We start from the raw sequence: 16,012 nt of genomic DNA on the forward strand, positions 1-16,012 counted from the left end.
TATCGTTCAATGAAAAGGACGAAAATCCTTGATTTCAGTATCCAAAAAGAATTCTAACGAGCTAGTGAAGCTGACAATGGCTTTTATTCTTATTCGTTCTATGATACAAATGTACGTTTTGATCTTTACTTAGCTCTTTTCAGCAACACAAAAAATTAGTTACGCATTATCGCTACGGATCGATGAATTGGTATCTACATCTTTTAATGTTACATGACTATCTATTAACGTCGAAAATAAAAAAATGTTTGACACTGAGTCAATAATTTTTGTGAGATGAGATCTTTAAGTAATTTGTTTTATATATTAATGCATAACTAATTTTTTGTTGCTCAAGAAGGCTATGTAAAGGTCGAAACGTACATTATCATAGAACGAATAAGAATAAAAATTGTAGCCATTGTCATCTTCTCTAGCTCGTTTGAATCTGTTGATCTTTAAAATTATGATTTCTTATTGCTTTGCAATAACTGTACAAGTGTTTGTTATAACATTTAACTTTTTAATACTCAAAGAGAATTCTTGCTATTTTTTATTTAATACGAGCATGATTCTTCTTCTTATAAATAATTTTCTTCTTATAAAACAAAGTTTTCATTATAAATAATTAATTCTAATTCTAGAATTATAAATGATGAGTTAGCTAACGTTGGTAGAAAATCTCTCTACTGCAATATAAAATTAAATTCTCAGAGAAAAATTTATCGTAGTTTAAAATTTCAAATGTTTAAGACTTCGAAGTGACATATAATTTGTATAAATTGCATACGAAAAAAGTGATAAGTTATAATAATTATGAAAAAATTAATAGTGACGATATGTAAAGCAGACATGATATCTCACGTGGTAATTAAGCTGTCGGTTATTATATTCAAGAAGCATTCAGAAGGTTGTAGAAGTATTTTCTGATCTAGGTACGCGATAATGTTTCGCTAATGATGACAGTAACCTATGTTGACTTAACCCGTTGCCGTGATGGACGTTGTAGTATATTAGGAACAGCATTTATGACAGATATGTCACGCGAATATGTCAACCATTCGTAGCAGAAGATTGCGTTAGGTGAAGTATAGCTTTTGCAGAATAAACGAACCTGTATCACAGGCCTTTGCAATAGATTTGACCGCTGTCTATTGTTATTTAAAACTAAAGTGCACCGAACAGTGACCTTAGCTTAACATTCTAATAATAGCCCGGATGATTAATGCTAATCTATCGTTCAAAACAAATTCAGATAGTTTGGCAAAAGAAGCCTTTCTTATCACTTTCGTTATTTAATTCGTTTTCGTACATTTATACTTTGTTATTATGTTTATTATCGATTAATAACCTACTTGTGCCTCGGAATTGAAGATTAAGAGGATCGACTTGGATTGCTCTATCGATTTAACCGTGGATCTCTCTCCTCCGGAAAAGAGTTAGTTGGCGGGTCAATAAATAAAGCGTCAGACGTTCGTAATCCAGTGATCGCAAGCTTCTGACGATATCATGATTTCCGTAAATTATAAGATTTATTCCTCTTTCATTTTCCTAGTTTCATTTACAGACATGATTGATTAATTTTTTTTTCTGAGTCAACATAAAAAAATATTAATATCTTATCAAAACGATAAGTAGTATAACAATATCAAAGTAAATAGCGATGAGCATACATCTTTTCATTAATTGTACTTAAGCCTGAATTCTTTCGATTGCGGCCAATATTGTTCGAAGGCCAAACACGACGTTAACGAGACGACACTCGAGAGAAGGGAGAACTCAGCCAGCCTTTAAATTAAGAGATAACTTCTCATGGAGGAAGCTACTTGGTTGCCGACCTGCCGTCTCGTCGCGGCAATGCTAAAGGAATACGGTCGGCGGCTTTTTGTGGAATCGCGCCGTGGCAACTTTTGCGAGGCCCGCCGTTGAGCGGGCTCGGTGAACCGCGCTGCCAATAATAGAGCAATAAAAAAGCTCATTGGTCCGCCGTGGTGTGTTTCAAAGCAGTGGTAATGGGGCATGAAAGCTGGCGTGTCTTTATGGAAACCAGGAGGCGGAGGAGCAGGAGGAGGATGCGTGCTTGATGGGGAAAGAAAGGAGCCGACGAAAGAGAGATGAAAACTCGAGGGTGGCGCGGGACATTCGTCTTCGGAGGCGTTCAGCCGTTTGATAGCAAAACCTCCCGACGCGCGACGCACTACTCTCCTCTGCTCTACTCTCGAAAAGCCATAAGAACCCACCGCTAAGACCGAAAGCAAACTGTCGACCAATTAACCCTTCCAACCCTCGCAAATAACTTTATTGTATATAGGATAGAAAATCAAAGACAAATATAAATAGCAGCCTATTCGGACATTTGAAATTAATTTAATATATCATAAATATACGCATAAATCAATGTCTAATTGATAAAATATTGACATTGTTTCCCACTTCTTTTTGTTTTTCAAATTATTATTTTACATTTGGCGTTAACAAGTAAAACGTTGTAAGGCTTTTGAATAAATAATTCTAATCACTTTAAAATAATATTTTTTAAAGTAACAGGAATTAAATCACACATATTATTGACTTTCGTAAGCTATTATTCAATTATCCAATCGTTTCTATTTTTATATATTATGTAAATGCAATTATCTGTTAATCATTTTAAAAGTGATAATATTTATTTTCCGGGGATGTAAGCTTACATGGATTTCACGGCCTTCATTCGCTTCCTATGTCTCCTGTGGTCGTCGATCGTAAATCGGTCGTTCGCCGCATTTCTGCAGTTCACTGCCGGACGAGAGCAAACAGGCGATAAATCAGCACATAAAATGGACCGGCGATCGATGAGTCGACCGGAAGAATAATACTCGGGTGTGCCACTCGATGATGGCACCGTGTGCGTGTGGTGCCAAGCCGTCTGCTAGTTACCTCGGGAAATGGGAATAAAAATAAATGCGGCCGGTAACGAATTTTAACGACGGGAACCCGAGAAATTAGGTTATAGAGACGCACGATGGCGAAGCTATTCAAGATTCTATTCGAATTCTAGATTTTTCATAACCTTCTTGTGCTATCCGATTAATTACATTATTATTTTTAATCATTCAAATCACGTTTCCTGCGAATCTTTCGACATATTTGTTGTTAATTTCTCAGGTACCTAAGCAGGTTTTGTTTGCACGCTTATTTACGGTATGAGGACAAAATTGTTTTGCAAATACAGTTAGCATTTACTCTCCTGTGGTGCGATTCGTGAAACTCTCGGGAAATTGTATTTCCCGTCAATATTTTGATGCATAAGTCGATGCATCGTCGTATAAATGTATGTATAATAAATGTCGAGAATTGTAAAAAGATCGGACGCGCATTGTCTGTCCTTAGCCGTGGTTGAAAATCGAGGCTCTTGAAGTCACCCATGTGGAGTTAACACAAGTTCAAAATCATCGTCAGCATACCCGAAGTTGCGGTGAGGCGTCAAAGCGACGCTCGAGAGCCTCGCGAAAAAAGCAAATATTTAACGGGGTAAGGTGAAATTCCACCGAAATTCCTGTTCTCGCGTTAGACAGCCTGGCTACTTTACAATACGCCATATCAACATTAATCATCTGTCACGTTTATCGAAATATCATGATGCTGAATATGATTTTTTTAAATATAGAATTTTTATCTCACATGAGAGATACCGAAAAATAATCTCATTTCTCTTACAAGCTTACAAGAAAGGCGATTTTCTTTCCCTAAGAAAAAAAGATAAAAATGTTTCGAGATAAATATAATTGAATTTTAAGTGATCAATTATATAATTGATAAATAATACCGTTTTTAAATGTTTATCTTTTCTTAAGAAAAAGAAAATGCTTTCGGCAGCACAAATGATAATGAATTTTTTGTAATATTCAATCAGTATCCTTGCTCGAAGCGGGGGAAGATAAATGATTTTGTAGAATAGACTTGCGAAAATCATGATGTTTTGTTACTCCTCTCATTAATCTTTTAATCGCAAAGTTGAACAAAATTTATCATCGAATTACATAACGCACAAAAGATTAACTTTATTAGTATTGTTAATTTTAACCGCAGTTTCGTTGTACTTTTATATTTAAAGAACTAGAGTGAATCAATAACTTATAAATCTACAGAGAATTAGGTGAACTATTTTTTTTATTGCAGTAGATAACAAAAGCTAAGAGGAAGCGTAAATATCACACAAAGTTCCCTCCTTTCTCGTAGCATAGAGGAACGTAATTTTCGTGATATTTCAGTACCGTTAACTCTCATTATCAACCGATCTACTATTCTTTGACACGTCGACAGAGGAACGTACCCGTTAATATATACCAACACATCTCACCGGTCCGCGCCATTATCGGGATCTACCTCCTCTTCTACCTCGCAGTCGATGCTACTCGCACGGATCATCTATATATCGCACGGTGACTATTTATACAGTAAGCAAAATGCCTGCTTCGGTATACTCGTAATTCGAACGAACGAACGAGGAGGAGCGACGGCTGTCAAGAAGTGAAATACCATCCGGTCCACTTCGCGCGCTCGAGTCCTCCACTCGAGATCCGAGCTGGCCCCGGGTAGCCCCGGGCAGCCTCGGGGCCCGGTGTGGCTGGTATTATGAATGAAACCGCGCAAAGCCGGTTCAGTGTGCGGGCCCCGACCCCCGACTCCGAAGTCCGAGGCAGCTCTGAGCGAGAGGGGTTCCTCGAGGCCCTCCAGGAGGAGCTCAATGGAACTGAGAGAAAAAAATTCGTGTGGTCATTTTTCGAAGGCAACAATAAAAACGCGTCCCCGCCTCCCCGCCACTGCAGCCACCGCCGTCGTCGCCACTTCGACCTGCTCTGCGCGCAGGTTGCTGCGTCACAGCCAGTGACACATCCTGCGGGATTCCTGCGCATCGAGAAGAGCGCAACAATGGAAGACGAGCGGCGACCGGAGAGACGATGACTGGTCTCGTCGTGGAAGATCGTGGAAGACGACTCACGCGCGCACGGCTATTTATGCGATATCATTCCAAGGGGCGACACGGGGCCCCATCGCCCGTAAACAATGTGACCTTACGTGCGAGAAGTGGAGATGCTCACGCGACTCTCGAATCTCGAACGTTAACGATCGACTGTCCTCGTACGATCGGACGCGACTGGATCGCAGGCTCCTCTCGGGGTCCATTATATCAAATCCCTATTTTTTTTATATCGCATTTTAGTCCATTTCGTATGAAAGTCGATGAATCCATCTTGAAATCGTTAGATATCTCTCGAAGCTTTCGAATTCCTTCGCGTTGTCAAATCATTATTATAGATTCTTAAATTTTTACGTCACTGGCTTGAAAGATGATGTAACTTTAGCTTCAACAAACGGACAATAAAAGTTGGGCACAATGCCGAGGAGGAGTGAATGGCTCTAATTTTATGCCCGATGTGTCTTCATCGACGTGACGTACTTTACCTTAGCGCGGATCACAAAAAGGTTAACATGAACGCGAGGACCACTAGTCGGTCGATCGGAAGAGCGTCGTCACGGAGGTTCTCGATCGATCATGCGATCTGGGTGCGTCGCAAGTGTGTGATCCAGGCACGAATCCGAGAGAATCTGACGGCGATCCATCGGTCAAGTCGTTGACACCTCGACGGGCGCGAGTAGCGTGTCTGGTGTGTCACGTAAAAATGCCGTTTTTCTTCCGTAATACAGGAACTTTACCCGAATTCGTTGACAGCACTTCCCCGCCCTGGCACTCATGTGGCACACGAATTCTCAAAGATTGGACACGTACGTGGCATTCCATGGAACACTTTACGAACACATGGCTGAGAATTTGTCTACCTATATATAGTCGTCGTTTTGTATCCTTGCCGCCAACTATCGCGTTTTCGAAATCTATACCTAGAAATCGCGATTCCTCAGCAAGCCTTCTAATAAAAAGACAAACTCGATGTCTTAACTCGTTGCCGCATTGCGAAGCATCTGTTGTTTTATCCATTGTTTTAAGTTAAAATAACAAATACGCGGGATAAATGTTTATATTTCTAATTACATACTTATTTAAAAAAAATAACATATTTATAAATATAATTATAAATTTATTGATAAAATAATGTTTTTACTAATTAATCGGGGAAGGGTGATTTTTTTAAGTAACTAGATTATCTTATTATCGATTATTAGTGAGATACACAGTTAGTGAGATATACAGTTAGAAGTCACGGAATGCCGATTACTTCCTACAATCTCGTCATTGAGCTCACGTTGTCGCGTGCGTCAAATGTGAATTCTAATCTCAAATCTATGTGGATCCTAATAAACGAGTAAATAATTTCGGTCACGTTCCATCGATTTCCCCGAGTCCCGCCACAATGGTCGTCTTCTTAAATAGGATTATATTAAGCTGTTTCACCGGTGCTGAATGGCGAGTCAAATGGAGGATCGTCGAAGATGTTTTGGTAGGCACGACTACGTGAGCCAGCCGATGGCATTGCCGATGTGCCACCGTGAAGGAGAACAGAGAAGAAGGTGGAAAAAGAAGAAGAGCCAGCAACAGCAGCAGCAGCAACAGCAGCATCACCGATGACGGGACACGGCGCGGAGGAAGACAGTTGACAGGTGAATGGTCACGAGCATCTCGCTCGTCCCTCATCCGGCCAGCTTTCCCACGTCTCGCGAGTTCTCTCCTCCAACGTCCCTTTTTTCCGCGAACGCTAAACAGAGAGACGCTGAACGACGCCGTACGTCCCTCCTCTCTTCGTCGTCGCACTATCACAGCTTCCCGGATATACGCGTGACGTTTACGTCGCAATTCAATGCGTCGGCTTATGTCGCCGACGATAGTCATTGCGTGCATCCGCACGCGGATTTATAGGTATGGGAAATGTTTTTGATTCGAAGAAAAAAAAGAAAAACAACCGCGCGATGAATTCGTCACTTTTAGGCGACAAATCGCACGGGATTTTTGGTTTAAATATACCGATCCTTTCGTGCTCAGGAGGCGGTCACGAATGTCACAATGTATGACGTACTTAAAATGTAGCATATATTTTTAATTTTAATTAAGATTAGCTTGATAAGATTAGCAATAAGTTCCAATTCTGTAAGCACACTGCAAACAGAAAAATTAATTTTTTAATTCGAATTGCATCGTGTTAAGATTCTCATTATTTAAATGTGCATTTAATCCTGATTAATTATAGAATTAATAATAGAGAAAATTTTCTGTTCTTTCTTTTGTTAATACTTTTGTTAATTTTTTAAAACACAAGCTTTATCTATACTTGCTTTCTGCATATATTGGAAACAATATATTTCTCAACTAGAAGTGTGTGAATTAGACCAATAAAAATAAATCAAATAAGAGATAGAATTCTATTTTCTATCCAAGCAAATCTTGATGTTAAATAATATTTATATGTAGATTTATAAATATATTTTTCAATTCTATAAAATGCACATCGATTCGGCTTATTGTACTTGAAATATAATCACAAATTAAAGCTGAAAGTAACATAATCATACCTTATATTGATCATTAATTTAATAATTATTTTAAAATGTTGTAAGGAATTTATTGAAGAATATATTTTTCCAGAATATGTTTTTCTATCTATACATTCTGTTTTCTTATATTTCAATTCACATTTATTTGCTCCAGTTCTCTCTATTGAAGCAGCAAATCATTTTAACTTACCAGCTAGAAAACATGAGAAATTAATTGTTTCACAATTAGTCATGTCTTCTAATTGAATAGCTTTTTTGATTCTAATTAATGAAGAAACAATCTAAAATTTTGGAAACATATGGAAAAAATGTATGAGACTAACGCGGAAATATGAGTTTCAATCGGGTTGCTTTTAATGCAATTCCGATCGCAATCTGCCGTGCGGGATTGTTATCTTCGGTAAGGGAAAGGGCTCGTTGATCAAGCATTCCAGCGAGTGAGCATGTCGTTGGATCGCCGGTCTTTGTCGTCGATTTATTTTAGCGGCCGATATTTCCATCCATGCCGCCGCTGCCGTCGCTGAAATTGGAGGCTGCAAGCCAAAGTCAACACAGAGAGCTTGCGCTCTCTCTCTCTTCCCCTCTCTTTCTTTCTTTTACTCTTCGCCCTCTTTCCTCCCCCCTTCTCCATCAATTTTTCATCATCTTTTCACCCTCAGTAAAACTAGACGCAATCTTACAATCTCAAAATGAGGAATCCGAGTATTTCGCTTATCAATTTGAGATTTTGGAAAGATTTTTATATTCTTAATATTAGAAGTTAATGAAATAGCACAAAAAATTAAAGATCCAATATAGAAATTTACAGAAAAAGGAAAGAAAATGTAGAATTAATCTCTATATTATATTTGAAAATAATTGAAGTACATACATCTATCTATATTATTAATTTATTATTTATTATTGAGCATATTAACATTTATTATTTAATTCAAACATATAATAGACGCTAAGTTTAACCTATAATTTTTTATAATAGATCGGATATGAATTCTTAATGTTAATTCTTATTTATTCTATAGGCTTAACTGAACTTTCTTTGATTTAGATATATTTATATATCAGTTTAACATAGATTTGTTTATGCAGATTTGCTACATAGTTTTTCTTAGTACTGGAATAATAAAAATATTTTTGATATAATATAAAAAAATTTTATAAACAAAAATATTTATTCTTGATAATATAATTTTTTCTCGGTTACAGTCAGAAGAAAGAAAAAATTGGCAACGTTTGAAACGTGTCACGACCGCTTTGTCACTGCCGTCGGAAACGAGATTTCTACGAGATTCAACGTGATCCCGTCGATTCCGAGCCAACGGAGCGGACGATACTCGTCCTTGCTTACGTTTGTAACATAGGCAGAAACTTGTATAAATTCCCTTGCGTAAAACGAGGTATCGAGGAATAATCCTGGATAAATGTAGCAAGTTAATCCATGAAACTTTTCATAGACTCCCGAATCAAACATCATGTATCTTCGTAAACTAGCGAAATTGTAAGTACGACGAATTTAAAATTATCAGCTTAGAATTCTGACAAGTTTTATAATCTCGTAATATTTATGTGAGAAGGAGATTCTTTATGTTATATTTTGCAGAAAGTTGGAAAGAACTCAATTTTTAAATTTCTTTATAAATGTACATTAATTAATGTTCGCGCCGAAACAAAATATATTTAGGATACATCCATCAAGGGCAAGTCAGAGAGATCATCCTCTTTGCCGGCTGCACTGTCAAAGAACAGTCGAATTGTTCGTCGAATCATACGACAATTAGATAGAATTATCTATAGTGATTTCGCGGATTCGATGCTTGAGTTTACACTCAGGTCTAATCGTATAGCTTCGTTTTGTTAAATGGGCCAACATAAGCAAACTTCTCGAGATCAGGCACATGTGGCCAACAATGGGTCGAATAGAACTTTGGTGGTTACATGTGTAACGTAAGATAAGGACCGGAAACGGATGCCGTATAGAAGTAAAAAGACAAAGGTCGTGGCCACACTACAGAATGATTGATCCCTCAAAGCCTGAGTGGATTTTCCGCTTTAAGGGCACCGATAATGAATTGTTTCTTTCGCCTGCAGAACTATTCTTCGTTGCGCTGATGGCGCTGAATGATCTTGTACAAACTTGTAGCTTCAACAAGTGTCACAATAAGTAAATAAAAACGATGTTGTGAATTTTCAAAGTGCGATCATCTTTCATCATCTTGGAGACTAAAGATAAATGATGTTCTACACATTGCTATTTACTTTTCAACATTCTTAATATGTTTTAAGGATGTATCAGCATGTAGTAATACAAGTAACTGGAATTGGAAATTTATACTTTCCCTGTATAATAATCAAAATTCTTGAAAAAAACGTCTTTAAAAAAAGGTAAATCATAAATATTTTGAAATATTTTGTTTTTATAATTTTTATAATGAACTATTTTTATAATAATTTAATTTAATCTAATTAATAAAATTTAAAATTTAATTAAAAATTGTTTAATTTTCTAGAATTATTGAGATAGAATTTTATTGGAAAGAATATGAATACACAGGCTGACGTGCCTTGGAAGATCTTGAGATTAGAAAACATCTTTAACGATATCCCCTCTTCTTCTTCTAATCCGATACTTTTCTCGATTCTCGATTCTGACAGACGGTTCTGTATTCGAATATCGGGTTATGGGCTCGCACCAGGCCTCGTTTTCTAACACGTACGTTTATTTCTGTGTGAATGTGCTCGCGTGTGTTTTGTCATATAAAGGTAGCATTATGCCTTGAATTCTAAACAAAAAAATAGAAACTGAGAGTAAATTATCCCAAAAAGGGATAGCATACTTAAACTATCTTTTTAAACACAGGGCACAAAATTTATATTATTTGTATTATCTGACTTTGCTTTACCTTTATAAATCATAATTCCAGTATAAATATTTTTTTATATTCTATATTTTTGCAATAAATGTATAATAACGTTACATAAAAAATTATTTTTTATAACGTTCCTAGTTCAGAAAGAAAATTTTCTAAAGAATGATTTTTTTTAAGAAGAAAAGATGAGGAGAGAAAACGAAAGAAGGAATGTTTTTATCATAAAATAGGCTATATTGTGTACACACACACATACACACACACATATACACACACATACACACACACATACACACACATACACACACACATACACACACATACATACATACACACACACACACACACACACACACACGCACGCACGCACGCACGCACGCACGCACGCACGCACGCACGCACGCACGCACGCACGCACGCGCGCGCGCACATCACTCAATAAAAAAATAGAAAACACTTTCAAACACGCGCAAAATTGTACATTATTCAAAACATCATAATCCGATGAAAAAAAATGCAATGGTCAATAAAAAAGGTAAAGATTCATTCTTTTGATTACTGTATGATTTTTACTTCATGCCATAGATGTTTATAAAATATCTATTGATATAATTAATTTCATATTAAGATCACTTTCTTCTTTTTCAGTTATTATAGCAAAATTATTGAACAAAAAATTATTGAACAAAAATGTGCGATCAGAATTGTGTCGACATTATATTACTTGAAATCGACCTAATCGCAAGGGAATCTTGCTCAAGCATGTTAATCCGAGGAATTTCCGGTCATTATATATCTAACTTCTGTTAAAATTCCATGAACAAAATGTCAAATTTACATTGATGCTAATTGAGGTCAACCTAATCGCAATTGGAATCTTTTTCAGGTTGCAAATCTGACAGTTTCCGCATCACATTCAGTGCCCGCCGTGCTGAAATTCAACCATGTCCGGATGAGAAAGCTATAAGGAAAGATTACAGCGCAGGGTGAGGTTGAGACGACCACCCATGGTATTAGGGGCAAAGGCTTAAGGCTGCTGTCGGAAGTGCCAAAACACGAAAAAGAATAGCTTGACTTAGACCAAGGTGACTCAGTAAAATGGGGTAGTGAAAGGTTTAAAGGTCTAAGAAAGAATGATGAGTCAACCTATTATTGGTTGACAGGCAAAAATCTAAACCAAAATTCATATAGTAAACGTAATGACCAGCAAAAAACTATCATTTTCAAATTCTATACGGATGAATATATGTGTATGTATATTTACATAAATTGTGAGAGACAAAGAGAAGGTAAGTTTTCATCAAATATTCATGAAAAATCATAATATTGATTGACAACGGATGGACTCTTTATTGAAAATCCATTGAGCATGTTATTAGACAACAGGATTTAATAGAACTACATAGTGAAATTTTTTCAAGAAATAAAAATCGAATTCGTTTATTTGTAATTTTATTTCCTATTCTCTATAAATCTCGATAATTTTTAAATAAAGTTACGATTTTGTATTGCCAATGATCAGAGTAATCATATAACTTAATGATAACACACAAACAGTTTTTTAATAATTAAAATAGATCTTATCATTAAATTAAAGTAATCAATATAATTGTGAGAAACTACATTTAAGAATATACATTTCTTAATTATCATATTATGAATTTTAAATTTATTTAGGTATTTAGCCACGTGTATTTAGCCACGTATAAAGTATTTTTATTTATGAAAAATGATTGCTAATTGCTGGTACTCAATCAAGATGAAAATTATATTCCTACAATTATCATAGAAAGATTAAATTTTCGGATTCACATTTTAATGCGATATTAATTGAAACTTGTTCAAACTCGCTTTGACGTGCCAAATAACGAGATATTTTTCACTGGTAATCCCGTATAAAGATTTCATAAAATAGAAACTAGCGGCCATAACGCTCACGATCATGGCTTCGATCTGCCTTTCGGTTCGAGCATAATAATCGCGTAGGCGTTACGTGAAAGGCGCGTGCACTCGAAGCTTCCTGTTAACGAGGCCATCACGTAGCCGTCAAGCGAAATCGATGCACAAAATTGCATTTCTTCCGAATCCGACATAATCTATAACGACTTAATAAAAAAGAATATTGTGACAAGTAATCTCCCGCGACGATACGTCGTACCGTCAACAACAATTTCGACGTTATGTTAAATAATATGCCGGCAATTATTATTAATTCCACGTATTAATATATTACTCGGGATTAATATTCTTAATTTATCTTCCAGGAACTGCCGTGTGTGGAAAAATATATGGAATTCTGTCGAGTAACGTCCACGCACACGCAAACGCGCACACAGATGTGCGTGGCATGGCTACCGAAGCGGCCATTGTCCAGTCTACCGGTGTGTGCCACCGCTCCGCGAGAAGGAACCCCGCTGACAGTCAACTCCATTAAGGCCCATTATGGCCTTTCTTTATAAGATACACAATATTCGACTCGGCGAACGAAACTCTTCCGTCGCGCGTCATTCGCGCGACGACGAGTCGTTAATCCGAGACAGGTCGCCGCTGATTAACGAGTGCGAGGGAATAACGGACCGGCGTTATTATGAATCGCGTGGGATCGATAGTGCGCGATGAATTATTTGATATGTGGACGGCCTTCGGCCGTAAAACTCGACTCGTTTTAATGCGACGATGGATTCTAACAAAACTCCGAAAAATGCCTATTGGGACTACGCAATAATTCAAGTAGAACACAGAAGTCATTATAATATCATAAAGATATCATGATTTTATTTGTCATTTAAAAGTCTATTTTTAAGTATCAAATAATATCGTTATGCCTTTATTATAACTTTGTATCCTATCCGAAAAAAGCAACGAAAGCAACAAGAGCAAAATTAGGTGAAAATAATAAACTGTTTTTAAAAACTGAAGATATCATGTTTATTTTTTAACTTTTCATTTTTTAACTTTCCGATACCATAAGCATGCTAGAAATATTTCGCTCGCGAACGCTTGATACTCTCTCAGAAAGCACTCCAAGTTGTTTTCCTGTTTTGGAAGTTTCCGAAGAGGAAGCGAGTTTCATGTTAATCGCTGCCGGCTTTCGTCAGATCGTTAATTAGTCGGTGGCCGCCCATCGCTGATGTGTCGGTTCAATTTTTTTTGACCATCGGTGCCACGCTGTCTGGCACGGAAAGGCATGTTCTTTCCATTTTCGGTGCGGAAGCCGCACGCTATTCATATGAGATCATTCTCATGTTCTAATCTCTTATAATCGTGGAGACAGATGATGATAAATAATCAAATTACAAAATCAATAAATGACTATATAAATTATTAATATAATGATTTAAAAATTGCATTACATGCATATGGAATTAATAACATATACTTATCATGATATTATTGTGAATAATTTTTCATAATTTATATCCTATAATTATTCATTATTGTAACGATAATTGTGAATAAAATATATTAGAAAGTCTAAAGTAGATACTTTAGATATTTTAGAATATATTTCTAAAATAAAATGAAATAAAATAATTCTTTATTGTATAATAATAAAAAAAGGATCATACATTGAAATATAATTTATGTCATTTCGATTTACATTTTATATTGATAAGGATCCGAATTGAAAGATCGAATATTTTATTCGTTTTGTTACATTCACAAGAAAATAAAAAATTTTCTGTGCATTCGAACAGCTGATGTAGGCTCTGATGTTTTTTTTACATTTTTCACGGATAGATTCTTTCGAGCCTCATTTTATTTGAAATATAAATTGTAAAAGTAATAGATTTTACTAAATATTTCAATTGAGAGAATAATTCACAGTTCATAAGTTTTTCGATTCTTTACGATTGATAAGAAGACAGCGGCAACGTCATGATTTCTTCACAGGATTCCAAGAACATTTTGATGTTTTCTCAGGCACTCGGTCGGGCCTATCCGGTATTGGCGGCTTTGTGTTTTCTTAAGCACGATTCCACTTCCTTATTGCCACGCCCGAGAGCAGAGAAACAAGGAGAGATAGACTTTCGGTGCCACGCTGTCTACCACCTATGGGTTTCCATTATAAATTCTTCCAGTAGCTAATGGATATAATATAATATCATATAACCTGTGATAATCGAGCCAGTCAACACCAGTCAAATCTCGCAAGAATAGAATTTCTCCTTTTCTGTGTCGATCAATCACGTCTCAAACGATGCGCGCCGAATTAAACATTAACGTTGCTTTTCAATCAACTCTAATAAGAAAAGGAAATGAAAAAAATTAAAATTTTCAAAATTCACAATCTAGTGCTCCTGAAATAATTAATCTAAGATAAATTGGCAGCACATCACCGTATATATATATATATATATATATATATATGTCATATGGTGTCACGTTGTCGCAGAAAGCAAGTGGTTATCGCAGAATACAACGAGTAATATTAAAAAGTAAAGTTGGACTCTGATAGAGTTTAAACTTATTAGATTAATGCACTTGCGGGAGTGCCGATTACGGAGGCGGTGGCCATCTTGAAAGCGACCTCTTCGCAACCACCCCAGCCCGCAACCCTCTGATACGCCCCAGTACTTCCTCGTGGGGCTTAGCCGAAGCTGTACGATCGAAGGAAGGAAAAGGAAGGTAGGATCGCCTGCGCGCGAGCGGGCGGAAAAGCAGAAAAGAGGAAATATCGACGGTGGCGATGACGAGGGAGATGGGTTTCTCTGTTTTGTGTAAAAACATCTTCGCGGGGTGACGGACTGTGGCATTAAACTAAACTGAATATTACGTCTTGACGCTTGCGTAGGCAGTTATGTCCTCGTGCCCGCGTTAGGTGGGTTGCTAGGTAGATAGGTAGATAGGTATAGGAATATCCCTATGAGTGGGCGGAAGAAAAGCCAACCTCCTACTCGAGTGAGCGGAAGCAAGATAAGACATGCCTGCGTAGCGATCGATCACGAGCGAGAATTTTCGTGTCTTATACGATGTATGAGAAAAAACGATGAAGCGTAATAAATCTCGAAAAATATTGCTTTCAAATATTTTTTTAAATTGTCCTTTCCTTGACATATTTTCATATTTTCCTCGATCAAAGGAAAAGTAAATAGTATTAAGTGAAAATTAACCGAGAAGTGTTCAATACAAATAAGCGAAGGTCATATTCGGTCAATACGAGTCTTACAAGAATACAATAATTGCTTGTCAATTATGTACTCCGTTTTAGTTTAGGACTGTGTTTCAAGATTAATAAAAATTAGCGTGCAGTTTGCTTGAACTGAAAATGATAAAATTTTCATAAAAAAATATTATTAGGCACTAAAATCTGTTTTGACCTCCGAATATCACTTCTTCACTAATTTATGTTGAATAAAAAAATTTTAGGAAGAATAAGTAGTAACAAGATGTCACAGACGACAAACCCTCGCTATCTGGCAACGACAAATCATACTAATCCATATCCGCTCGTCTTCGATGAATTTATCATTCTCGCAGGCAATCGCAGACGCGTTAACGAAAAGAGAAAGAAAGAAAAGAAGAGGAGAGAAAGAGAGAAAGAAGGGACGAATTCCTGAGGCATCTTCCGCCCACGTGTTGCGAAGAGAACGAGAAGAAGACGACCACACCAAAGAAGAAGAAGAAGAAGAAGAAGAAGAAGAAGAAGAAGAAGAAGAAGAAGAAGAAGTGTTAAACTG

The 16,012-nt window shown here is 36.7% G+C and overlaps 1 protein-coding gene across 1 annotated transcript; it reads left to right on the plus strand.

Moving 5' to 3' along the window:
- The first annotated feature begins 6,379 nt into the window (after window positions 1–6,379).
- Window positions 6,380–6,544, plus strand: LOC105618564. The gene has a single exon (XM_012200096.1). It carries the CDS (start codon window positions 6,380–6,382, stop codon window positions 6,542–6,544), a length of 165 nt encoding a protein of 54 aa, XP_012055486.1.
- The last annotated feature ends 9,468 nt before the right edge of the window (window positions 6,545–16,012 follow it).

Source organism: Atta cephalotes (genome assembly GCF_000143395.1).
Source record: "Atta cephalotes unplaced genomic scaffold scaffold00017, whole genome shotgun sequence".
Classification (NCBI taxonomy): Eukaryota; Metazoa; Arthropoda; class Insecta; order Hymenoptera; family Formicidae; genus Atta; species Atta cephalotes.

Bases quoted from the DNA above. Each gene is read 5' to 3' on its own strand.
- LOC105618564 (XM_012200096.1), top strand. From the start codon at position 6,380: ATGGCGAGTCAAATGGAGGATCGTCGAAGATGTTTTGGTAGGCACGAC.